Here is a 26,747-nt window from a genome sequence, read left to right as displayed (position 1 = left end):
TGAGGCTCCTGGCTCAGTTTCAAAACCATAGTGATTTTAAGCCTGTGTTACCATGGCTGCCTGTAAATTGCCATTATTACAGATAGAAATCCCCTTTTCTCCTTACACAACGCACCAGCAGGTAGTGTGACATCAGACCACTCGGAATACTTGATATCAGCTTAGACTGCAGCAATTATTGATGCTTCTAAGTTGTACTTTTGATTGCTTTTATATTGTTGAATGCTTTTGATTGTTTGTGTTTTTGTGGTACCTAGAGTTGAACCCAAGATCTCCCTGCTAGCCTTGTGCTCCTATACTAAGCCATACTCCTAGTCCTGTTGAATGGTACTGAATTTCTTTAGCTTGTATTTTATTTTTGACATTGCCTGCCAGTGTGTGAATTAAATTTATTATTTCCCAACTGGACTGTAGAATAGAAAGAAAACAAATATGTGTAAATAGAAGATGTCTTTAAAGAGGTACGAATGATGACTAATTTCCTGTTGGGTAAATATAAAGGGAGGGGTCTGAAAGAAAAGCATGAAATATTGCAGAAGATATCAGTTATATGATATTCTTTAAATAAATATGAAACTATAAGTAGTCTTGAATAAAACTCTGTCTTTTGGTGGGAAAAAGCAGTGGGCTAGACGGAAACATAATGAGCACTGAAAAAGGTTTTGGTGCTAAGAATATAGCTCAGTAATTGTTGGTAAAAATGAGACTCAAGGGGGGGCTGGGGAGATGGCTCAGTGGTTAGGACCACTGATTGATCTTCTAGAGGACCTGGATTCAGTTCCCAGCACCCACATGACAGCTCACAACTGTCTGTAACTCTAAGATCTGACACCCTCAAATAGACATACATGCAGTCAAAACATCAATGCACGTAAAATAAAAATAAATAAATCATAAAAAATGAGGCTTAAGGGGGCTGGAGAGATGGCTCAGCGGTTAAGAGCATTGCCTGCTCTTCCAAAGGTCCTGAGTTCAATTCCCAGCAACCACATGGTGGCTCACAACCATCTGAAATGAGATCTGATGCCCTTTTCTGGCCTGCAGGCAGACACACAGACAAAATATTGTATACATAATAAATAAAAAGATAATTTTTTAAAAAAATGAGGCTTAAGTACAAGAACTGAGAGAGAATGTTAGTTTTTAGTGGAATAGAATTCTTTTTCATCAAAAAGTCTGTGACAGACTGATACCTTAGTCTACTTTGCATACACCTTGGTTTTCTTTTCTTTTAGGTTGAAGAGCAGTCAGATTGTAAGATCCTAGATGGACACTTTGTTTCTCCCATGGCCCACTATGTGCCTGGTATCATGCCAATTGAGTCTGTTATTGCAAGGTAAGCATCTGTTCAGCAAGGGAGATTAGTGAGTTCCTTCCAACAGCGTGTGTCCAAAGGTGCTGAGTACACGTAAGTACTGCTGTGCTCACAGAGTGTGGATGATGCCCTGATTGTCCACACTGGGAGATTAATTACCCTCGCATGCATACTACTGACATGGAATTAAGGTTGTACTGTATGAAGCTTAAGAAGCCAACACCGTTTTCACAGAAATCCAGACATGCACATAGTCACATAGAAATATTTCCAAAGGATTTTAAATCACGTGCCAGCTCTGCTCATTCAGATTTCCACTTTGAGGGGTAGTGACATAGCTTGATGGGTAAAGTCACTTCTTCACCAGTTCCCAGGACCCAAATAATAGAAGAAGAGAATTCCCAGGAGTTGTCCTCTGATTTCCACATGTATGCCCATACACGCACACACACACAATTAATAAAATTTCATTTTTAAATGCCTTTGATGATGTGACTGTAGAGGTGGCTTAGTAGTTAAGAGCAATGGCTGATCTTTCAGAAGAACTACGTTCACTTCCCTACACCCACTTGGTTTCTCACAACCATATATAACTCCAGCTCTGGAGGACCCAATGCTCTTTTCTGGTCTCTGTAGGCATTGCATGAACGTAGTGTAAGACATTAGTGCAGGCCAAATACTCATACACATAAAGTGATTTTTTTTTTTAATTTCTGTGATTCTGGGCTGAAGAGGTGGTTCAAAGGTTAAGAGCACTGGCTGCTGTTTCACAGAACCCAGACTTAATTTCTAGCACCAACATGGCTCCTGGAAACTAGGGGTAACTAACCACTGAAGTAACTCCCAATGATCTGTGCCCTCTGCTGGCCTTCCTAATACTGTATGCATTTGATGCTCAGACATAGCATATATTCAGGTAAGTAAATGCTCATACATATAAAATAAAAATCTCAAGTCAGATGTGATGGCACATGCCTTTAATCCCAGCACTCAGGAGAAAGATCCAGTAGATCTCTGAGTTCTAGGCCATACTGGTCTGTGTAGTGAGTTCCAGTTCCAAAAGGGCTACATAGTGAGACCCTGTCTCAAAAAATAGGTAAATCAATAAATGAAATTAATTAATTAATTAAATCTCAAAAATATATTTTCTGTGATTGCTTATGCGCTCTGAGGTTACTGGAGTACATAAGCCACCCCTGGCTTTTACATCTGCTGGAGTCCAAACTCAGATCCTCTCCCTGGGGCATTTCCCAGTCTTCCACTGCTCTCCTCCTACCCTTTGTTTGTTTGAGACAGGGTCTCGGGCTGGAGAGATAGCGGTTAAGAGCACTGGCTGCTCTCCTAGAGGACCCAGGTTTATTTCCCAGCATCTGCATGGCAGCTAACACCTGTCTGTAACTCCAGTCCCAGGGAATGAGATACCTTGACACCAATGCACATAAAATAAATTAAAATCGATTATTAAGAAAGAGAGAGAGAGAGTTGCTATGTAACCCTGACTGTTCTGGAACTCATTAAGTAGACCAGACTGGACTCAAACTCACAGAGATCTATCTGCTTCTGCCTCCCAAGTGCTAGGATTAAGGGAATATGCCACCACATCTGGAGATAGATAGATAGATAGATAGATAGATAGATAGATAGATAGATAGATAACATAATTATATTTAATATGTATATTAATATATTATTGTTAATAGATTAATTTCTGCCTCTGATGGATGGAAAACACCTTTAATCTTAGGAGGCAGAGGCAGGTCGATCTCTGTGAGTTTAAGGCCATCCTGGCCTGCATGGATAGTCCAGGCCAGCTGATCTACACATGAAACAAACTGTCTCAAAACAAACAGAAAAGATTTTGCTTGCAGTAGCAGTGAGGAAGGTTCATTCTGCAATGGAACCATGCTTAAGCTATGTAGTTAAGTTTCAATACATTTATAACTCAGTAAATTAACCTATAAAGTGGTATAAGTCTTTAATCCCAGCACTAGGGAGGCAGAGGCAGGTGGATCTCTTGAGTTCATGGCCAGCCTGGTCTACAGAGCAAGTTCCAGGACAGCCAGGTCTACACAGTAAAACTCTGTCTCGAAAAAACAAAACAACAACAAAAAAAAAAAAGCCAAACAAAGTGGGAACCAATATAACTTTAACTATTGTGGTTAATATTATTTTTTTACTCTAAAATATTATTATTGTAAATTTTATGCATGTTTATTTCATTTTATGTGGGGGTGTTTTGCTAACGTGTGTGTCTGCGACATGTGTTTTGCCTGGTACCCAGGAGATGAAAAGGGAATGTGAGATCCTGGGCCTGGAATTGTCGATGGTTGTTTCTCACCTTGTGGATGCTTGGAATTGAGCTTGGGTTCTTTAGGGCTCTTAACTGCTGAACTGTCTTCCCAGACCTGGGTTTTTGGTTTTGTTTTTGTTTTTTTCTTTTATTAACCTCAAAATAAAATGCAATCAGTGTTGTATAGAGCAAAGAACAAGGACTTTGGCATTAAACAGTTTGCACTGAACCCTGGCTCCACTACTTATTAATCCAGTGACCTTAGGGCCAGATTGTTCTCTGAATCGTATATTATAAAATAGAGATGACGACACTTCATCTCTTGTGGTTGTTAGAGGAGTTGAGTGATAGGAGGGATGAAAATCTTATTCAGTGCCTATGAAAAGCACTAAATAAGCACACAGTTCTCTAGACTATCTATTAGCAATACATGTGTCTGCATACTGTAATTATGCTCCTTGGATCTGTGTGCTGTTGTAACTTCTCAGCTTCTTCAGAAAACTGTATAGGTTAACATGACTGGAGGGAGGAATGGGAGACTCAGTTTGAGGAATAATATAATTTCAACATTATTAAGAGTTAAAGAAATTCTTTATTTTGATAAAAAGAACAGTAATACGGAAACTACCAATTTTTAACAGTGCAATAGCATTTGTTTTTTATGTTTTTAAAGAGTGTTTGAGAAACAGTCAATATTTAGCCCAGGCTAGCTTCCAAACTGTCAGGCTTCTTGCCTCAGGTTCCTAGGTGATGGTTGGCAGTGCATTAATCTTAAAGCGTCATTTATTTTGATGAGTAGAAATTCCCACTGATGCACATCTGGTTTTCTGTTCTTTACCCATTTGATTGGGCAGGGTGTTTGTAACTTACATCATTGCATTAAGATATAACAAAATGCAAATAAGAGAAAGTCAAAGTATTAATAACTCCAACACAAAGAGATCATTGCTATTTTACATATATCATCACCTTTTTTTCTTTGCTATTCATATACAAAGCTGCTTATTTTCTTTTTGGCCTAACCAATCAGTGAATAGATAGTCTGTTGTCATGTTAATGGATGATTGGTATTCCCTGCTGTGGCACTACCATAATTTTCTAATTCTCCAAGGCACATAATTAAATTGCATGTTTGGTCCATTTGAGCAACCTAATAGTAAACACTCTTTCATACATCTTTTACCTGACTATCTTCAGGAATTTCTGGGGTTTCTGAGGGGGTATGTTCATTTTTTGTTTTGTTTTGTTTTGCTTGAGACAAGGTCTCTCTATTATGTAGCCCTGGCTATCCTGGTACTCACTATGTAGACCAGAGTGATCTTGAATCAGAGAAATCCACCTGCCTCTGCCTCATGAATGCTGGGATTAAAGGCGCATAATACCATGCCTGGTACAAATTTCTGGGTTTGTAAGATTGTGTAGATTTTAAACTTTTATCATATTGTCATATAAATAGGAAATGTTATTTAGAGCCCATAAGAAGAAACTTGTGTCCTCTTGTTACTTAGTTCATTTCCTGTGATTCTGTCTCTTTGACTTCGTGCTTTTATGATGGCTGATTAAAAGTAAAAAAATCAGGCCTGACGGTGCTGGCACACACATTTAATCACAGTACTTGGGAGTCAGAGGCAGGCAGATCTCTGTGAGTTCAAAGCCAGCCTGATCTACAAGGCAAGTTCTAGGACAGACAGGACTGTAACACAGAGAAACCCTGTCTTGAAAAACAAAACAAAAATTTGAGGAGTAAATGGGGATGAGGGAAAGGTGGGGGAAACAGGAGGAGAGGAGGGAGGGGGAACTGGGATTGATATCTAAAAATTAAATGCATGAGGCAGGACTGGGGAGATGACTCAAGGTTAAGAGCCCTGGCTGCTCTTCTAAAGGACCTAGGTTCAATTCCCAGCTCATACAGCTCTAACTCCAGTTCCAGGGGACCCAACACCCATGGCAAAACACCAGTGCACATAAAATAAAAATAAATTAAAATTTCTTTGGGAGAGAGAGAGAGGAGAGAGAGAGAGAGGAAAGAGAGAGAGAGGAGAGAGAGAGCACGCACTGACTACTCTTCCAGTGAACTTGAGTTCAATTCCCAGAACGCATATGGTGGCTCACAACCATCTGTAACTCTAGTTCCAGGGGATCTGATGCCCTCTTGTGGCCTCCACAGACACTACATGCATGTGGTCTTCAAACTAATCCAGATGCCTGAAATATAAATCTCAAAAGATTTCTTGAGAAAAATACATAAGAAAAAGAAGAGAAGAATCTCCAACATTTTTCTTTTTTCTTTCCTTACTGTTTTAAAATTGTTATATCGATCTGTAGTGATATTTCTAAATCAGTAGGCGTAATGTTAAGCATATATACATTTTGTTTGCTTCGTTTGATCTGTTAAGACAAGGATCTAAAGTAATTTTAGCCAACCTTGTAGGTGGCTCAGCAGGTAAGGGTTCTTGCTGCTCTTGCAAAAGACTGGGTTTCAGTTCACAGCACCCCTACTTGGGGGCTCACAGTCCCCATAGGCTCACATAGTTTCTGCTTCTGAGTGTCTGATGCCTTCTGGCCTCCATGGGATTCCAACACACGTAATCTTAAAAACTGCAATAACCATCTTTGTGTTGGGTGTGGTGGCACACACTTTTAATACCAGCGCTTGGAAGACAAGCAGATGGCTCTCTAAGTCCCAGGCTTTCTAAAAACAAAACAAAACAAGAAAAGCCTCATTATGTAGTTGAGACTGACTTTGAACTTACGATTCCCTCTGACTCCTAAGTGCTGCATTATAGGTATGTGCCACAGTTCCTGGTTTTAAAACTATAGTAGCACCACAGCAGGGAATACCAACCAGCTATTAACATGATGACAGACTACATATTCGCTGATTAGTTAAGCCAAAAAGAAAACAGGCAACCTTGTATGTGAATACTAAAGAAAAAAGATGGTGATTACATGTGCTTAACCGACCGTAAATAGTATCAGTAGAGGGAAGGAGGAGAAGGCATCAGATCTATTTCTCTGTGCTGGGAGTCCTTTATGAAGGCTTATGGGGTGCCTCACCAGAGCCACATGCTGCTGCCTCAGCACTCTCTTGCCCACTCTGTCTGTACTCAGGAAACCAGACAACGCAATGACATATTTAAAACTTGAATTTCCAAAGAACCATGCAGAATCAGAAAGGAGTTCTAAAGGAGAGGAAAAGACATAGCTCATTTCATGTGATAGAGTATATTCCTTCTAAGCCTTGCTAGCTTCCAAAACAGCACAGGAGCCAGAAGTGATGGCCCATGCCTTTAATCCTAGCACTCAGGAGGCAGAGACCAGCCTGGCTTGTAGAATGAGTTCCAGGCTAGCTGTGGTTACACAGAGAGACCCTATCTCAAAAACAAACAACAAACAAGAAAACATAGCAATGTTTGCTTTTGAAATATACAGTTTGAAACTCAAAAGTACTACTTTCGGTCTTTACAACTAGTTGTTAAGGAAAGCAGTGATTCAGAGGCAGCAGTGTTAAATGCTAACTACTGATTGAAATTTTAAAATCAGTATTTATAGGTTCCTAGTACAAAATGTCTTTTATCTTACAGTGGTATATTGTTTGTGAGGTTTTTGTTTTTTGTTTGTTTGTTTTGGTTTTTCGAGACAGGGTTTCTCTGTAACTTTGGAGCTTGTCCGAGAACTAGCTTTTGTAGACCAGGCTGGCCTCGAACTCACAGAGATCCACCTGCCTCTGTCTCTGTCTCCCAAGTGCTGGGATTAAAGGCATGTGTCATTCCTGCCTGCCTGACTTTTATTTGTGTTTTAATAAATACAGCCTGCCTAAAAGTCAGTGCAAAGCAGCCACACTAGTCAGCCATACAAACCTGACAGTGGTTATTTACACCTTTAATCCCAGCAACCACATTAGTTAGCCTTAGAGACCGGGTGGTGGTGGTCTAGGCCTTTAATCCCAGCACTAGAGAGTAATATAAGATGGGAGGAGACAGGTCTCACACTCAGTCTCATTCTGAGGATTTGTGGAAGTAGGATCACCATTTCAGTTTGAGGTAGTGGTAAGAGCCAGTGATTGGCTGCTTTGCTTTTCTGATCTTCAAATTGAACCCCAATATCCATCTCTGGGTTTTTATTACTCGTGCTATATTATCTTACCTAGGATGGGGGGGGTGGTATATGAATCCACATGTGGGTGGTAGCCATAGGTTCACCTCCCATATTGTTTTGCAGGAATTATCCACCTTTTTTCTTAAAGGAACCTAGGGTTTACAGATTAGACTAGGCTAGCTGGACAGCAAGACTCAAGGATCTGCCTGTCTCTACTTCTCGAGTACTGGGAACACAAGTGAATACCACACCTGGCTTATTTATTTATTTGTTTATTTATTTAAGATGGTCTCATCTATGCCAGGCTGGCCTCAGACTTGCTGTGTAGCTGAGAATTGCTTTGTACTTCTGATCCTCCTGCCTCTAGTTTCTGAGTGTAGGATTATAGGAATATGCGCTTATGGCCAGTTTTTTGTTTTGATGGAGATTGGACCCAGACCTTTGCATGTGAAGTGAGCTTTCCACCTCCCCTGATCTTTACACTGGTGGAACTAATATAGGGCTTGCTTGTATCTCTTGTCTCTGACATGCATCAGGGCACACCTACACATGTACATATGCACATACGAAAGTAAATAAGTAAATGTAAATCCACTGGCCCATCCTGTTAGGGAATTTAATTATAATACATTTTAAATTGACAGTTTAGAGCCAGGCATGATGAGTCACACGTGTAACCTCAGCAATTGGGATGCTCGGGTAGGAGGAGGACCACAAGGTTGAGGCCAGCCTAAGCTACATAGTAAGTTCCAGGCCAGCCTGAGCTATAATGGCGAGACCCTCTCCACAATGAAGTAACTATATATGTGTGTATAGTTTGTAGCTAAAGCTCATTAAGAAAGGTTTCATTTTTTTTATATATAGGTTCCAATTTATTGTGCCTAAGGAATGGAACAGCAGATACAGACCTGTGTGCATTCATCTGGCTGGAACAGGAGACCATGTAAGACTTCAACTCTAGAAATGCTTAGGACTTCTCAGCACTTGCTATTGTATTCTAAGTGTGCCATCTCTCTCCTTAGCATTACTGGAGGCGCAGGACTCTCATGGCTCGTCCTATGATTAAGGAGGCCCGAATGGCTTCATTGTTGCTAGAAAACCCTTATTATATCCTTTTGTTATATTTTAAAAGTTTCTTTATATCTTTATTTATATATTTTCTCTTCAAAAGAATAATCAGTAGTACTTTTTTTTAAGATTTTTTTTTTAAATTATTTTCTGAGACAGGGTTTCTTTGTAGTTTTAGAGCCTGTCTTGGAACTAGCTCTTGTAGACTATACTGGCCTTGAACTCACAGAGATTCACCTGCCTCTGCCTCCTGAGTGCTGGATTAAAGGTGCATGTCACCACCACCCAGCAAGATTTATTTATTTTATTTTATGTGTATGGGTGTTTGGCCTGCACTTATGTTTGTGTATCATATGTGTGCTCGGTGTTTGTGGAGACCGGAAGAGGGCGCCTGATCCCCTGGAACTGACAGTTGTGAGCTGCCATGTGGTACTGAGAGTTGAACCCAGGTACCCTAGGAGAACATCCAGTGCTCTCCACTGCTGAGCCAGCTCTCCAGCCCCAGTGGTAACTAACTTTTCAAAACTACTTAAATCCAGTGTAAGGTCCGAAAATATTTAAAAATCAAGAATGTCAGATTATTTTACACCTTTTAAAAGGAAATGTAATGAAAAGTAGCAATTAGGAATTCAAGACCAGCCTGAGCTACAAAAAATCCTGACCAAAAGAATATTTATAAAAAATGTAAGACCAGGTGTGGTAATGGTGGACAATGCCTTTGATCCCAGCACTTGGGAGGCAAAGGCAGGCAGAATCTCTGAGTTTGAGGCTAGCCTGGTCTACATAGCAATTTCTAAGACAGCCAGAACTACCTGTCTCAAAATAAGCAAAGAATGTATCATATATGGTGTCTCTTTCCTATTATCTCAGATGCTCAGAAGGTTGAAGCAGGAAGGTTTTGAGTTAGAGCCAGCTTAGGCTTCATAGTGAGACTAACATAATATTTAATCTTATTTATAATAATGATAAATTGTACTTGTAATTCTTGAGGTTCTTATGCTGGACTTAATAAGTCAAATATTCACTATTAAAGAAATGATCATTTCCAAATATATTTATAGTAAAGATGAAGATCTAGAACAATGCTTAATTTTTCAAGATGACATTAGACTATTCATAGAAGAAGAAATAAACTGGTACACAACATTTCTAATAATAAAAGAAATGTAAAGTTCAACAATTACCAGTGTTTCTTAAATGACAAACACAGTATTAGGAAAGCTACTGTGAAAGGGGAACTGACGACAAATGGCTGAGAACCAGTTTCGCTCCAGACAAAAGCAATTTTAATATCTGTATTAAGAGGCTTAAAACATCTCGCATCTGCCTGGGGAGATGGCTCAGTCAGCGAAGTGCCTACACACAGACACGGAGACCCTCAGTCAGAGCCCCAGAACTCACATGAAAGAGCACCACCTTGGCACGCATCTCTAGCCCCAGTACTGGGGAGGTGGAGACAGATGGATTCCTGGAACTCATCGGCCAAGGTGAACAGTGATTGATGGAGATGCCAGTGACAACCTCTGGTCTCCACATGAACCAGCGTACACACACACACACACACACACCTACACCCACACCCACATACAGGGCCAGCTCACAGCTGGGCACAGGTGTGGCGGGGTGATGAGTGGCCTAGCTTGTGAACTGGATTCAAGCCCTTCGTGTACTACCAAGGGGAAAATAAGGAAAAAATAATCTCTCAGATCTCTTGACAGAGTTTTTTTTTTCAGTCTGGCAAATTTATTCTAAGAACATAGTACAAAACAAAACAAAGTTTAAAAGCTACACATAGAAAATGCTCTTATATACTTTGCTTATATAAGACAATAGAAGTGAATGTGCCCTGGAGAGTAACTGCTGAGGGACCTGGTTCCTAACACTGGAGTGCAGGCGGATAGTGGTGCTGTTCATTGCTTGGCAGCTGTGTCCTCAGACCACCAGTTACCTTTTCGGGTCTGTTTCCCACTTTTAGGTGGGAATGATTTTTTAGGTTATACAGGATCCTTAGACTAGTATTGGGTAAATATTAAGCATTTGTTAAGTTTAAATAAAAGCTTACTGTGTAAAAGTAGGATGTAAAAGTGGGTCATTGGACCATGTGCTCTCAGTGACAGAACAAATGCACAGGATTCTGGACAAGCCCACGGTCCCTAAAGCCATCAGAAACAGACCCAAACCATGTGCAACTGTAAAGTAGCCTTGAATACTTTTCTATGTTTCCTGGATTTCTGAAATAAACATTTGTATCAATAAACTGGGCAGTAGTGATACACACCTTTAATCCCAGCACTCGGGAGGCAAAGCCAGGTGAACCTCTGAGTTTGAGACCAGTCTGCTCTAAAGTGAGTTCCAAGACAGCCAGAGTAACACAGAGAAACCCTGTCTTCAAAAAAAGAAAAATTATATATATAATTTTTATTTTAAATCTAAGTTTTAGATTATGTAACTTTGTAAGTATACTGAGTATATTAATTTATAAATTTCAAATAAGTGATTTATTTGGTTTATGATTATATCTCAGTAAAACTTTGTAAATTAAGAAAAATAACTAAGTTGAAAAATCTGAAGACTTCTAAACAGCTTTTCAAGTCACTGGGAAAGTAGTTATTTGGCTGTTGTATTCAAATTTAACTGTTGTGCTTAAATAATATGTTCTGAAATGAGTATATTTAATTATTTTAAAACTTTCTCTTTGACCCATCTTCTCAAATGGCTGCAGGAAGCCCAAGGACCAAGTGTAAGTATCTGTCACTTTTACTGTCTTTATTTCTGCAGTCTTTAGGACAAGTGCTTGGTAGTCTTTAGTTAACCATTTCTTCAATTACTTGTAAAACTTAGTAAGAATATTGGCTTTAATTTTTATTTTTTAAGATTTTGACATTTTAATGTCTAGTAAGGTGATAGATTTAGAAAGCTTAGGCTGATTCAAATTATCTCTTATTTGTGAAACCATACAAATACATTTTTAAAATCCGTGTGTGTGTGTGTGTTGGGTAGGGAGTTGGTATACACATGTGAATGTAAGTACACATAGAATCCAGAAGGAGAACATTGGATCCCCTGGAGCTAGAGTTACAGGTGGTTGTGAGACATCTAATATGAATGATGGGAACCAAATCCAAGTCCTCTGCAGACTGATTACACTGGACCTTCTTTTATGAAAAGGGCAAAACTTTGTCCTTATTGGAATACTTACTCTGGTTATGGATTTTCCTTTCCTGCACATAATGCTTCTGCCAAAAGCACCATCATGGACTTCGATAATGGTGCTATCTTTACCACAACTTACCCTCCGTTGTGGTTTTCCCCACGGCACTGCATCTGACCAAAGAACTCACTTCACAGCCAATGAAGTGTGACAGTGGACCTGTGCTCATAAGATCCACTGGTCTCACCATGCTCCCCACCATCCTGAAGCAGCCTTTTGAAGACATAGTTATCATGTCCGCTAGGTGGCAGTAGCCAGGAGGGTTGGGGCAGGGTTCTCCAGAAGGAAGTATGTGCTTTGGATAAGTATGTGCTTTGGATCAGCATCTAATGGGCCTTGCTTACTGTGAGGACTGGGTTAGAATGAACTTTGTGAAACTGTGAAAATTACAGTCCAAGCTAAATAGTTCAAGACTTTTCAGTCTGGAGACAATCCCTGAAATCAAATATAGGAGGTATTTTTTCCTTATCCATAAGTTGCTTAAAAACCAAAGCATTTGTTTTGTCTAACAAGAAACAACTTGAATTAATAAAAGACTGTGATTCATACAGACTGAGGTTGGAATAATAGCTTGTCATTTGCTAATTATATAACCTGGCCTCTTTAGTTTGAGTTAACTCATTTATAGAATGGGGATGCTAATGATTTCTTCTGTGCAGAATTGTTTTTTAGAATTATGTTTAGAAAACATTGTTCCTGCTGAATGTGGTGGTGTACACACTTTAACCCCAGCACTCAGGAGACAGAGTCAAGTGGATTTCTGGGTTCCAGGGTAGGCAGGGTTACACAGAAAAACCCTATCGCAATTTAAAAAAAAAAAAAGGCAGAAGAAGAGGAGGAAGAGGAAGAAGAACGAGAAAAGGAAGGAAGGAAGGAAGGAAGGAAGGAAGGAAGGAAGGAAGGAAGGAAGGAAGAAAGAAAGAAAAAGAAAAGAAAAAACAAAAGAAAACAGAAAACATTGTACTGGGCTGAGGTGGGGCTGGAGTTGGAGCCCTTGCCTAGTGTAGACAAGGCCCAGCATTTAATCCATGGCCTTAAAAAAGAGAAGTAGTGATGATAGTCCAGTTTGTTTGCTTTTTTTCATTCAAAGAGTTCAACAGGAATACAATGGCTTACAGTTTAAGTCTTTTTTTGTTTGTTTGGTTGGTTGGTTTTGTCTGGTTTGTCGAGACAGGGTTTCTCTGTAGCTTTGGAACCTGTCCTGGAACTTGCTCTGTAGACCAAGCTGGCCTCAAACTCATAGAGATCTGCCTGCCTCTGCCTCCCGAGTGCTGGGGTTAAAGGTGTGCATCACCGCCACCACCCCCCTGCCAGTTTAAATCTTTAGATCACTGTTTACTGCTCTTGCTTGCTTTGACTGTGGTTGGGAGGTAGAGACTGAATGAGGTACCTCACTAAGTTGTCCAAGCTGCCTCCTTCAGCCTTCAGAGAGATATACCATCATGTCCGGCTTCTTTCTCTTTTAAAAAGTCACCTTAAGTCTATTTTCATCAAACATGGGTAAACAAAGAACAAAGACCACAAAAGAAAGGAAGCAGTTGGACCAGGTCCGCTGTACCACTGTGCGCATCTCTTGTCCAGAGCCTCCCACCAGTATCTCCTGAGAAAAGAGCAACTGAGGGGTGGCAGGGGGCGGAGCTTCAGAATTTATAACTTCAATACAAGGTCAAAAAATACATTTTGAAATGAAATATAGACAACTTGGCCAGGTGGTGATGGCGCACACCTTTAATCCCAGCACTTAGGAGGCAGAGACAGGGGGCTGTGAGTTCGAGGCCAGCCTGGTCTACAGAGCTAGTTCCAGGACAGCTAGGCTGTTACACAGAGAAACTCTGTCTCAAAAGAAAAATAAAAATGTATTTTTATATGTGTGTGTGTGTGTGTGTGTGTGTGTGTGTGTGTGTGTGTATGTATATATGTTTTATATAACTGGCTTGGGACAGGAAACAAATAAAGTAGGGTCTTTTCTGATGGAATGTGATCCACTGTGATGAACGTTTGTTGTTAGCACTTTTGAAACAGGGTTTCACTGTGGAGGCTGAGCCTGAACACCTGCTCCTTCTTCTGCATTCCAGTGAAATCTTGTCAAAATGTACACAAATTCACTTAGTGATTTTTCAGTGGGTGCCTCCTTACATTAATTCTGTGAAGAAATGACCAGTTTGAAATCAGAACCTTGGTCTCCTCAGACTTTAACACCTACCTAAGTCCCTAATTGCAGAAAACAATACTTGGGAGGCAGAGGCAGGCAGATCTCTGAGTTCAAGGCCAGCATAGTCTACAAGAACTATTTCCAGGACAGGCTCCAAAACTACAGATACCCTGTCTCGGAAAAATAAATAAATAAATAAATAAAATAATGATAACAGAAAAATTCCAGATATATTGGTTTTATTTAAATGAATCTAGCCAGGTTTCATGGCACTACTGTAACCTCAGCACTAAGGCTAAAGCACATAGAGCTAGAATTCAAGGTCAAGCTGGTACACTTAGCAAGGCCCAGTCTAAAGATAAATTGATTAAAATAAGTTTTTGAAATCAGACATGGTAGCGCATAGCTGAAATCTCAGCACTTAGGAGGCAGAGGCAGGAGGATCTCAAATTTGAGGCCACTATGGGCTACATATGAGCTCACTGCTAACCTGAGCTACATAGGAAGCCTCTGTCTCAGGAAGAAATCCAGCAACACTAAAATGTAACTGTGAAGCAGTGAAATGGCTGAACTGACAAAATCAATTGCTGCACAAGCTGGCAGCCCAAGTTCAATCCCTGGAACCCACATAAAGGTGGAGGGAGAAAACTGGTTCCATTCCATCCACAAAGTTGTCTTTTGCCTTCTGCACACACTGTGGCCTGCATACATGTGCACACGCACCAATAGACACCCGTACACAATAATTTCTTAACTTTCTAAAGTATTAAAAATGTAAATGCATTTTTAAATAAATAATTTAATAATAAATAAATGATTTAATAAATCATTTTCTATTTTGTTTTGTGAGGCTAGAAGATCCAGCTTAAAAAATGTGTCTGACCTATTTGTGATGGGAGGCGCTCTTATTCTGGAGTCTGCGGCCCTCTTGCACTGGCTCGAGAGGGAAGGTTATGGACCTCTCGGAATGACTGGAATATCCATGGGAGGACATGTGAGTCTTTTCAACTTATATTTCGTTATCATTTTTTTTTAAAGTAGGGGTAATTTTAAGTGTACTTGAGGCATGAATTTAATGTTGGTGAAAATAGGCAGTAGTAATAGTTCCAATGATGAAAAAAATGTTATTTTGTAAAATTTAGGTAGACAAGCATAAATATTATACAACTCCAGATATAACTCAGATTTTGGATTTAATACTTTATTAAATGCTAATTACGGGGCTGGAGAGATGGCTCAGCGGTTAAGAGCACTGACTGCTCTTCCAAAGGTCCTGAGTTCAATTCCCAGCACCCACATGGTGGCTCACAACCATCTATAATGAGATCTGATGCCCTTTTCTGGCCTGCAGGCATACATGCAAACAGAATACTGAGAATACTGTACAAATAATGAATAAATAAATCTTTTAAAAAATGCTAATTACAAAGCCAGGCAGTGAGCCAGTGAGCCGGGCAGTGGTAGTGCATGCCTTTAATCCCAGCACTTGGGGGGCAGAGGATCTCTGTGAGTTTGAAGCCATCCTGGTCTACAAGAGCGAGTTCCAGGACAGGCTCCAAAGCTACAGAGAAACCCTGTCTTGAAAAACCAAAAATACAGAAAAAAGAAAAGAAGCCATGTTTCAAAAAACAAAAGTCAGGCAGCGGTGGTTCAAACCTTTAATCCTAGCACTCGGGAGGCAGAGGCAGGCAGATCTCTGTGAGTTCAGGACCAGCCTGGTCTATGAGAGCGAGTTTGAGGACAAACTCCGAAGCTACAGAGAAACCCTGTCTTGAAAAAACAAAACAAAATCTAACCTTTCAAGGGTCTTTTCAATATACAAAGTATACCCTTACTTTTGCTACTGGTTAGAAGAGAATTGAATCGGAAAGTACTTTTTAATTTTTTAGTGTATATTAATTGTCCAACATAATAGATTTCATTGTGACATTTTCATTGTACCCCTCTCAATGCCTTCCAGATCCTCACTACCTCCCTACCCATCCAATCCACACTCTTTCTTTAAAAAACAAGCAAACACACACACACATACACAAACAAGAAATGCACATAAACAACACCCCCCCCCAAATTGAAACCATAGACAAATTATCTTTTTTAAAAAGTATTTATTTATTATATATACAATGGTTTGTCTGTGTGTATGCCTGAAGGCCAGAAGAGGGCACCAGACCTCATTACAGATGGTTGTGAGCCACCATGTGGTTGCTGGGAATTGAACTCAGGACCTTTGGAAGAGCAGGCAGTGCTCTTAACCGCTGAGCCATCTCTCCAGCCCCCTAGACAAATTATCTTAAGACTAATAACACAAAAAAAGTCCAAACAAAACTAGTTGAGATTTTGAAAAGTCTACAAAAATACCATTAATTTGTTTTGTGTTGGCCACCTACTTCTGGACATGGGACCTGGGAGGAGACTCATTTTTCCCCCTTTTCAGTGGCTACCAATTGTAGACAGCTTCTCGGTTAGTGATCCCATATCAGCGTCTCTCTCTCAGAACTGGTACCCAATCCAATCTGAACGTGTTGAGGTTCTGTGCATGCTGCCAGTCTCTGTGAGTTCATATATGTATCCATTTTGTTGTGTCTGGAAGACACTGGCTCCTTGGAGTCATTTACTACCTCTGTCTCTTAACGAACTTCCCACCTCCTCTTTGCTTCCTTCTGCTCTATATTGATCCCTGAGCTCTGAGAACAGGACTGATGAAACCATCTCATTTAAGGCCAAATGCTCCAAAGTCTCTTGGTTTGTTTTGTTTGTTTGTTTTTCAAGATGAGGTTTTTCTGTGTAGCCCTGGCCATCCTGGAACTCATTCTGTAGACCAGGCTAACCTCAAACTCAGAGATCTGCCTTCCTCAGCCCTACTCCCCACACCTCAGTACTGGGATTAAAGACTTGTATCAACACCTCCTGGCCCAATGTCTCCTACCTGTATATTGTCCTGTTGTGGGTCCCTGTTCTCATCTACTGCAAGAAGAACCTCTGATAAGGGCTGAGATACTGATCTGAGTCCCAGACTCATTCTTGGAAGTTTTTCCTCTCTGGTATAACTTGAAATGCTCTAAGTCAGATTTTTGCTTTCTCCTGCTCGAAATGTGCCAGCTTGCTTCACAGGACTATAGCTGGGTCTCTCTAGTGCCCCCTTGTGTCATCTCCTAGCCAAACAACCCCTTTACAGCGACCTTTTTAGAGTTTCAGCTTCACCTGCCGGCTGTGCTTCATCCCTCAGTACATTTCCACAGTACTGTGCCATAATTGCTTGCTACGCTGTTTCCTCCATGAAGCACTGAATGTAGGTAGTATCTGAAATGTGCTCTGGTCACGTATCGTGTATTTGTCATGATGTGTATGTGTGTATTTTATATATTTAAAAATTAATGTAAAATTTGCTATAGATGATCATTTGAACTCGAAAAACTTAAATTCACAGTGTTACTCTGAGCCAGGTGTAGCAGGTGCTTGCTTATGATCCCAGTACTGAGAGGCTGAGGGAAAAGAACACAAGTGTGAAGCAGAAGCAGCCTGTGTGCACAGCAAGACGGGCTCAAAAACATTCGTAACGAAGCCTTTATAGTTTCTTGCTTCCTAAAAGAAAGTTGTATGTTGTTGAATTTATAATTTGAGGGCATTCTATAAATATTACAACCCTTGTGTTCCTGTCTTCTCTCTTGTACTCCCAACAAAGTACTTTTTAGTATTATTTTTCACATTAATGACTAGAAACTTTCTAAATTACTTCTGTCATATTACAGATGGCCTCCTTAGCAGTATCCAACTGGCCCAAGCCCATGCCATTGATTCCATGCCTGTCTTGGTCCACTGCATCTGGGGTCTTCACTACGGTAATTGAATTGTGGTTGAAACTTGATAACATGTACTTAAATATAGTTATCTTGGTGGTTCCCAGAATCACCCCTAGTTTTAGTGACTACTAGAAGGAATAACAGAACACACACTTCTACAGAGAGAGAGAGAGAGAGAGAGAGAGAGAGAGAGAGAGAGAGAGAATACTTAACTTTTGCTAGAAGATATGACAGAAAATCAACAAAAGGCACATGAACTAAACCTAGCGTAGGCTTCCAAGGGTCCTTGCTCAGCCAACTCTCTTGGCTTATGCTTAATTTCTCCAGCAATCACTTGTACCAAGTGGTAAAATGCTGCTCATCATTGAGCCTCTCAGACTTAAGGGTCTGTGGTTAGACACCCTCCACCTTGAGTGTCCCAGCAGTTGAGAAGGAAGTTCAGTGTTAAGCGGAGCGCAGGCTTGTACAAACCATATGACTACAGTGAGCCACTCTATCATTTAGAGAAAGTTGTAGATCAGTGTAAAAGCTGCTTATTGATCAAATTCCCAGACTCCACTTAAATATATCAGCAGGCCTTTCAAAGAATCGATTATTAACTCTCTCTTACACAGTAATTAATAAACATAAAGGTATGTCGTGATTTGATTTTACTTTATTTTAGGGTGTATTGAGTAAATCGATTAATTGGCGGGAGCTGGAAAAGCAGTATTACACACAGACAGTTTATGAAGAAGAAATTATTCATATGCTTGAATACTGTGGGGTAAGTTTTTTGTTTGTTTGGTTGGTTTGTTGGTTTTTGGTTTTTGGAGATAAGGTTTTCTCTGTGTAATAGCCCTGACTATCCTAGAAGTCACTTTTAGACCAAATTGGCCTCGAACTCAGAGATCCTCCTGCCTTCACCTTCCCAAATACTGGGATTAAAGATGTGGGCCACCACACCCAGCTGGGAGTAAATATTTTAGTGTTCATGTAACATTGGAGTAAAGGTTGATTACATATTTAGTTATATAAAAAAGATAGCAATTTTTTAAAAGAAATACATACTTTTAAACTTCGGGATTACTCTTCTTTGTCTAAGCATGGTGATGCATGCCTGAAATTCAAACATTTGGAGGCTAAGGCAGAGAGATTGTAAAGGTGATTCTTCATCTTAGGTAGCAGAAGTACTACAAGTGTGAGGCCAGCCTGGACTATATAACAAGAAAACTTTTTTTTTACTTTCTTTTTAAAGACAGGGTCTCGCTATATAAGTCCAGGCTGGCCTCTGACTTCTTAATGCTTGATTGCAAGCATTTACAACTATGCCTAATTTCAAAAATGTTTTTAAATATAAGCATAGTGGTACACACCTTTAGTTCCAATATGAAGAGGCAGAGACGGGTGGAACTCTAGGAGTTCACAGGCAGCCTGGTCTACATACTGAGTTTCTTTTTTTTTCTTACTTTTTGTTTTGTTTTGTTTTGTGACAGGGTTTCTCTGCAACTTTGGAGCCTGTCCTGGATCTAGCTCTTGTAGACCAGGCTGGTCTCACTCAACAGAGATCCGCCTGCCTCTGCCTCCCAAGTGCTGAGATTAATTAGAATTGTAATTGTAATTATTTTATTAATTAATTATGGTTATAATTAATAATAAAACATAGATATGTAAATATAATAGAGTTATTTTGATTTGTGTTGTATTTATAAGTCAAAATTTTAATCTATTTTTACAACTTTCATAGGCAGCATTTTTTTTCTCTTTTTTTTTTTTTCTTTTTTGGTTTTTTGAGACAAGGTTTCTCTGTAGCTTTGGTGCCTGTCCCTGAACTAGCTCTTGTAGACCAGGTTGGCCTCGAACTCACAGAGATCCACCTGCCTCTGCCTCCCGAGTGCTGGGATTAAAGGCTTGTGCCACCACTGCCCGGCATTTTTTCGTTTATATTTTTTAATTGTTAGTCTATCCCGAAAAGGGGGATTTCAAGTAGCTATTTCTTGTGCTTAAATGTATATTTTAGTTCAAGTATGCCCATAAAACTTTTAGAAAATCTGGAGTTAAAGCAGATTATAGCTGTTTTGAAATTTTGGGCAGTAAAATCTGATGCAGGTAAGTTTGACTTGTTTTGAGACAGAGTTTCTCTTTGTAGCCTGGCTGCTGTCCTGGAACTTTATAGACACAGCTGGCTTGAAGTTCAGAGATCCACCTACCTCTATCTCCTGAGTGCGGGGTGGGGGGGTGGTTTAAAGGTGTGATTCTTCATTAGGCGACATTCAACAATGAATGTGCTATTTATCTTTATTCTCTTCAAATTTTGGCATCTGTTTTCCCATTGGCCCTGTAATAATGATGGTAAATCTACCGACATGAAACTTACCATTTTTAAAAATGCCACTTTAAGCGTTTTGGTGGTCCAGTTCACTGACAGTGAGCATACCCACACTGTTGTGCAGCCATCACCACCATCCACCTCAGCACGGTTCATCTTGCACCAGGCAGTGGTGGCGCACGCCTTTAATCCCAGCACTCGGATTTAATCTGCCACTCGGGTGGCAGAGATAGGTGGATTTCGGTGAGTTCAAGACCAGTCTGTTCTACAAAGTGAGTTCCAGGACAGCCAGAGGTGTTTCACGGAGGAACCATCTTGAAAAAACAAAAAGAACTTTTCCTCTTCCCAAATTAAAACTCTGCCCATTAGACAACAGTTACCACTTCCACCTTCGTGCTACCTCTAGCAACCACAATTTATTTGTCTCCAAATATGACTGTGTAAATCTTGTAAAGCAGAATATACATTTTGCCCTTTGTACCTGGTTTATTCACATGCCATAATGTCTTCAGTGTTCATCCATGTGCCTTGAAAGGCACTTGAACTAGGGATGATAGCCTGTGTAATCTCAGTACTGGGAAGCCAAGGCAGGAAGTTCATGAATGGGAGGGAGCCTCTGTAGTGGGACTCTATGCCAGAAAAAGGAAGAAAAAAAAATACTTCCGTTACTCTGTGTGTGGAGGTGGGGAGATCTGTGATAAGGTCTCACTGGGTAGCTCAGGCTAGCTTAGAACACCCTGTTCTCCTGCCTCGGCCTCTTAAGTGCTGTAATTATTATAAGTGTGTGCTACTACCTCTAGCTTGTTGTTAATTTCTGAGACTATTCCATTGATGTATGCCCTGCTATATATTTTACCTACTAATTCTTCTTTCCTTTCCTGTTTTTAAATGTTTCACAAACTTCTAATATAAAATGTTTTCCTTTTTATCATATATTCAGGCAGATTCTTTCAAAATGGGACATGACTTCATGAAACACTTCCCTAGCAGTGCAGACAAGCTGGTTTCTAGAACGTTAAATTTAGATACAACGGACCAAGTTGTGTCCCCAAAGCATGTCGAGTGCCATAATTCTGGTAAAACATCTATCAGTATGACTTCAAAAGGACACTTGTTGCAAGATACCGCTAAGATGGAATGCCTGAATCAAACACTCTCAACTAACAAAAGTCGTTATGCAAGTTACAACCCTCAGTCATCTCACCTGCTCAGCAAAGAACAGAAAAGAAGCAGTCTTCAGAAAGAATCTCTAATCTTCATGAAAGGAGTCATGGATGAATGCACTCATGTAGCAAACTTCTCAGGTACTAATTTTCACAGGAAACTGGGAACAGCTGTGCTCTGTAAATATTTCTTAGCTACACTTCATGTGTGGACAGATGTTTTGCCTACATGCGTGTCTGTATACCACATACATTCCTGGTGCCCATGGAGGCCAGAAGAGGGTGTCAGATCCCCAGGAATTAGAGCTACAGATGATTGTGAGCCATTGGAATAGCAGCCAGTGCTCTTAACAACTTAAGCCATCATTCCAGCTCCCTTGTGTGTGTTTGTTTATTTGTTGTTGTTTTTTTTTCCAAGACAGGGTTCCTTCATAGTTTTGGAGTCTATCATGGAACTCTGTAGACCAGGCTGGCCTCGGATTCACAAAGATCCACCTGCCTCTGCCTCCCGGGTGCTGGGATAAAAGGCGTGTACCACCACTGCCCGGCAAGTTTGTTTGTTTTTATTTTTCTGTTTATATCTTTAGAATATTCATTTTAGGTCTGGGGGTATAGCATGCACAACGTCTGGGCTCAGTCCCCCACGCTGCATAAACTCAAAATGGTTACAGTGCTACATGTCTGTAATCTTAGCATTAGAACTCAGAGGTAGAGATGAGAAGGTCAGAAGTGCACAGTCCAGCCTGGACTACATGAGAATTCTGTCTTAAAAAAACAAAACAAAGAGCGGCTGGGCAGTGGTGGTACACAGCTTTAATCCCAGTACCCAGGAGATCTCTGTGAGTTCAAGCCCAACCTGCTCTACAGAGTTGAGTTCCAGGACAAGCTCCAAAGCTACATAGAGAAACTCTGTTTTCAAAACAAAACAAAACAAAAAAAAAGCTTTTTGTTTTTATGAAATGAATATTGTGGTACCGTGGCATAGTGTTTTTCTCCTTTGAGTATGCATGTTCATCTGTATGTCCACATACATGTGGAAGCCAGAAGTCAGCACAGGTGTCATCCTCAGTCACCCTCCACCCTAACTTTTTGAGACAAGCTTTCTCACTAAGCCTAGAGTTTACTAATTCCACTAGACTGGTTTGCCAGTGTCTGCGTCCCCATAGGTTATAAGTGAAGCCCTGTGTCCAGCTTTTAACGTGTTTCTGGGATCTAAACTCATGTTTCTGAGCTTGTGCAGCAAGCACTTCACTAACAAAACCACCTCCCTAGGGTCTAAGACCTGGTCTACATTGTCCATACTGGTCTTGAACTTGCAGTCCTCTGCCTCAGCCTTCCAAGTAGCTAGGATTACAGACTCATATATGTTGCATTTTGTTTGGTAATATATTTTAGGTATTTATGTAAAATTCAAAGCACTTTTTAATGCATCAAAATCCTATATTTAGTTCCAGTTGACCCAAGCCTCATTATAGTGGTACAAGCCAAAGAGGATGCCTATATTCCACGGACAGGAGTTCGAAGCCTGCAAGAAATTTGGCCTGGTTGTGAAATCCGGTACCTAGAAGGGGGTCACATCAGTGCTTATCTCTTTAAACAAGGACTCTTCAGGTAAGATGATTTGTCTAAATTGGTATTTATTTGTTGATTGTTCAAAGGAATATTTTTTTGCTTAAGAAATATGTGGAGGCCAACAAGGAAATAGGAAGACTAGAAACATATAAGAAAAATATTTTAGCCAGGCAGTGATGGCACACGCCTTTAATCCCAGCACTCAGGAGGCAGAGGCAGGCGTATCTCTGTGAGTGCAAGGCAGACCTGTTCTACAAGTGTTATTTCCAGAACAGGCTCCAAAGCTACAGAGAAACCCTGTCTCCAAAAAACAAAAACCGAAACAAGAAAAACAAATATTTTAAATCTTATTTAGAAGGATTTCTTCTATATTGTTCTCTTACTTTGTCCTCTAGGGATACCAGAAGTATATTTTATCAGATAGTTTTAACCAGAGATCATTTTAGAAATACAATAGTTATCTGTCCTCCATATTTGTTAATGACTGATTATTTCTTTTCATTTCGTTTTAGACAAGCCATCTATGATGCCTTTGAACGTTTCCTTCATAAATATGCTAACTAATCGGATCAATGGATCCTACTAAAAGCGTTCACCCTACAATGATGTGAAAAACAAGCAGACAGCACTACTTACCTGATTGCTGCCATATAGTCTCTGTGCCAGTGTTATGGGTCAGTTACCAACTGTAGATTTCATTAATGTAAAAGCAGTACTTGAATCATATAATCCTAAAGTGTTTGTTACTCTTAAAAATCTCATGTATCCAATATGACATCTCTTGTTAATATTTATAAAAACATTTTAATTATGAATAATTTATTGATCCTGAATAAATAGAAACCCTATTGGTTTTTAATAGAATTGTTGAAACTAAGATTATATAACATATGTACTGTATACTGTTATATGGCATTTTTTGCTATTAACTTGATTTTAAAACCTGTGTTCCTCCTTTTTGTCTATGTAGTGGGTTTATAATCTAGCTTTCAACTTTAGGTAATTTACTGCCATAGAAATACCTAAGATATGTAAATCATTGTTACCTATGAATTATGAAAAATATCCTGACTGCTGAGCTGTGCCTCTGTGGTAGTACAAACTGCAATCCGAGCACTTGAGAAGTGAAGGCAAGAGGCTCAAGAGTCCCATCATTGTTCTTTACAGAGCAAAGTTGAGGCCAGCCTGAGCTACACGAGACCCTGTCTCAAAAAAATATGTCTGGCATGGTAGCTCATGCCTTTAATCCCAGCAGGTAGGAGACAGAGGCCCAGCAGATCTCTATTGAGTTCAAGGCCAGTCTGGTCTATATGGCAAGTTGCAGGCCTGCCAAAACTACATGATAAGACTGTCTCAAAAATAATAACACGACAGTATAAAACAAAACCTTACTGCTTTGTAGTGTTTTACTAATTAACCTGAATGCTGAAATATGCAAATAAGATTAGTTAGACTAGAGAAGACTTTAAATTGTTATCAAACATTAGGTCCGAAAAGTGCCAGGGCTGGGCTGTATTTGCCCAGCCTGTGAAGACTCTGAAGCCAGTCCCCAGTGCTGCCAAACAGACAGAAACCTGTATGTGTCTGGGGTGGGGGGTCAGACATGCTCTCTGTATTTAAGAGAGTTTTATCTTGAAAATGGATGCGCTAGATGAACTTTTCACTAGATACTGGGTTCACTAGATACTGGATTCTTCCAGGCATTTCTTACACATCTGGTTCTTCTGTTGCTTAAACACTGCGTTAACAGCTTTGACTTTTTAATTTCAGAATTTAATAGCTACATATGAAATTGAACCATTGTAAAGAAAAACTTGAGGCTTTATACACTGCTAACTTTTTAAATGGGAGCTATATGGATAGATATATGGTGCTGTTAATAAACTTCTCTGAGCAAGAATGTTTAAAAGGTAATATTAAAATGTGTTTGTTTAAAATATGTATTGCTCTTAAATTTAAGTTTAATGGAGATATGTGGATTTTTTTTTCTTTTTTTCAAGACAGGGTTTCTCTGTAGCTGTGAAGCCTATGGATAGGTGGATGTTAACATGAAGCCTATGGATAGGTGGATGTTAACATGCCTTTGGCAGCTTTTTAAAGATGTTGTGCCATTCTAATGTCTGTTTCTAAAGTTCCCAACAACTGTTTAAACATTTTTACTGTAAAGTCATTGATGGCAAAGTAGTTGCTTCTTGGACACTTGGACTTTCACATAACATTACAGTTAAGCTATTAGAGCGACAGCAATTTTGTATATTCAGACTACAACTTTTACTTTTGACTTCAAGAACAAAATGATCCTTTAAATAAAACCTGACCTGTGTACACCTTTAATCCCAGTACTCTGGAGGCTCTCAGTTGGAGACCAGCCTGGTCTACTGAGTGAATTCCACCAGGGCTACACAGAGAAAACCTGTCTGTCTTTTAAAAAATAAATAAATAAAATAAGAGATTAAATGTATTACATCATTCTATCATGCATATAGTGAGAGAATTTCTTTGGATTCTGAACATAGTTTCAGCAAAAAAAAACATTTTTCTTCACATATGCATTTATTAAAAACATTCTGTGGTATGTAGTTTTTCTACTAGTAAAATAATGAAAATTTAATTAATTCTTAGACTATTTTAGAATTTTTATTTTTTAAGAACTGGGTGCAGAATCAGGCATGGTGGCATACACCCTTAATCCCAGCTCTGGGAGGCAGAATTCAAGGCAAGCCTGGTCAGCCAAGCAGTTCCAGGACAGTCAGAGATACACAGAGAAACCTTATCTCAAAAGAGGAAAAAAAGAAAAACGGAAGAACTGTGTGTCACTGGCAGGACATGCCTGTAATTCCAGCACTTGGGAGACAGAGGATCAGTCACAAGTTCCAGGTCAGTATGGTGTACATAGTGTGTTCCCAGACCACTCAGGACTATCTGTCTCAATAAATTCATTTTCATCCTTCATTCACAAAACTGCCTAAGCTGATTGATTCAGAGGGAAAAATACCTTTTTTTCACCTTTCTTTAAACCCACTCTGCAAAATAATAGCTTAGGTACAAACATGCATACACATACCAGTTATATATATTCTTTGAGAAATTAATGTATTTTCAAGGAAGTCCTGCCTGCCATTTTCCTGACACTTGGATCAGGTCTATAAGCAGTATAGATTCAGTCAGACCAGAATTTCAGGGAACAGTTTTCACAGGCCAGTTTGACCCAGTTTCACTCGGTGTACATAATAGGTGTGTGTTCCCGATTCTGCTAGCAGACTTCTTATATGTAAGTAACTACTACTCTGTATTTTCCACTCAGCTCTAAAGACCCCTGATGTAGTTCTATAGTTAGACTTCATGATTTGCCAATGTTGTAATTAGATTTTATCAATGTATTTTTAATGTGGTGCTTTCTCTAATATATATTAACATTATAACTAAATTTTTAAGATATTTCCAAATTTATATTTCATAATAAAAATCTATTTTAGAAGTTATTTGCTTTGTTTTCTTTTTCAAGAAGTATCATTCCAACTACCAGAAGCATTTATCATTTGATTCGTGTGTCCAAACCTGAGCTAATTGTGTTTGCCTCTATATTATACTCATGTGGTAAGGCGGGAATAAGTAAAGGAAGCTCTAACACAGTATCAGTATCCTAGTGTCTCTTCAGAGCCAGGTTTTACTCCATTTGATCCCAGGAGAACAAGTACTCTGGCATACCATGTTTGTCTCGGCGTCATTTAACTTGGATGTGATTATGTTGAAAATAGTAAACATTA

The 26,747-nt window shown here is 39.6% G+C and overlaps 1 protein-coding gene across 6 annotated transcripts in view; it reads left to right on the top strand.

The window, feature by feature from the left end:
- The window catches only part of Abhd18 (abhydrolase domain containing 18), a 51,892-nt gene extending 25,430 nt beyond the window's left edge, over positions 1 to 26,462 (top strand). For 3 of the 6 annotated variants that reach the window (XM_087899515.1, XM_087899513.1, XM_087899514.1), the window contains 10 exons: positions 1,236 to 1,336; positions 8,568 to 8,646; positions 8,726 to 8,812; positions 11,486 to 11,511; positions 14,990 to 15,128; positions 17,887 to 17,976; positions 18,602 to 18,703; positions 21,186 to 21,549; positions 22,857 to 23,019; positions 23,493 to 26,462. In XM_087899515.1, coding sequence (XP_087755641.1) covers positions 1,236 to 1,336; positions 8,568 to 8,646; positions 8,726 to 8,812; positions 11,486 to 11,511; positions 14,990 to 15,128; positions 17,887 to 17,976; positions 18,602 to 18,703; positions 21,186 to 21,549; positions 22,857 to 23,019; positions 23,493 to 23,544 — 1,203 coding nt within the window. In that variant the 3' untranslated portion in view covers positions 23,545 to 26,462. Of the gene's footprint in view, positions 1 to 1,235; positions 1,337 to 8,567; positions 8,647 to 8,725; positions 8,813 to 8,869; positions 9,279 to 11,485; positions 11,512 to 14,989; positions 15,129 to 17,886; positions 17,977 to 18,601; positions 18,704 to 21,185; positions 21,550 to 22,856; positions 23,020 to 23,492 lie in introns of those variants that run through there. The other 3 variants (XM_048424503.3, XM_085682408.2, XM_048424502.3) reach the window with 2 other exon arrangements.
- The last annotated feature ends 285 nt before the right edge of the window (positions 26,463 to 26,747 follow it).

Source organism: Myodes glareolus, chromosome 20 (assembly GCF_982192425.1).
Source record: "Myodes glareolus chromosome 20, mMyoGla1.1, whole genome shotgun sequence".
Lineage (NCBI taxonomy): Eukaryota > Metazoa > Chordata > Mammalia > Rodentia > Cricetidae > Myodes > Myodes glareolus.
This window is presented reverse-complemented; position numbering and strand designations above follow the sequence as displayed.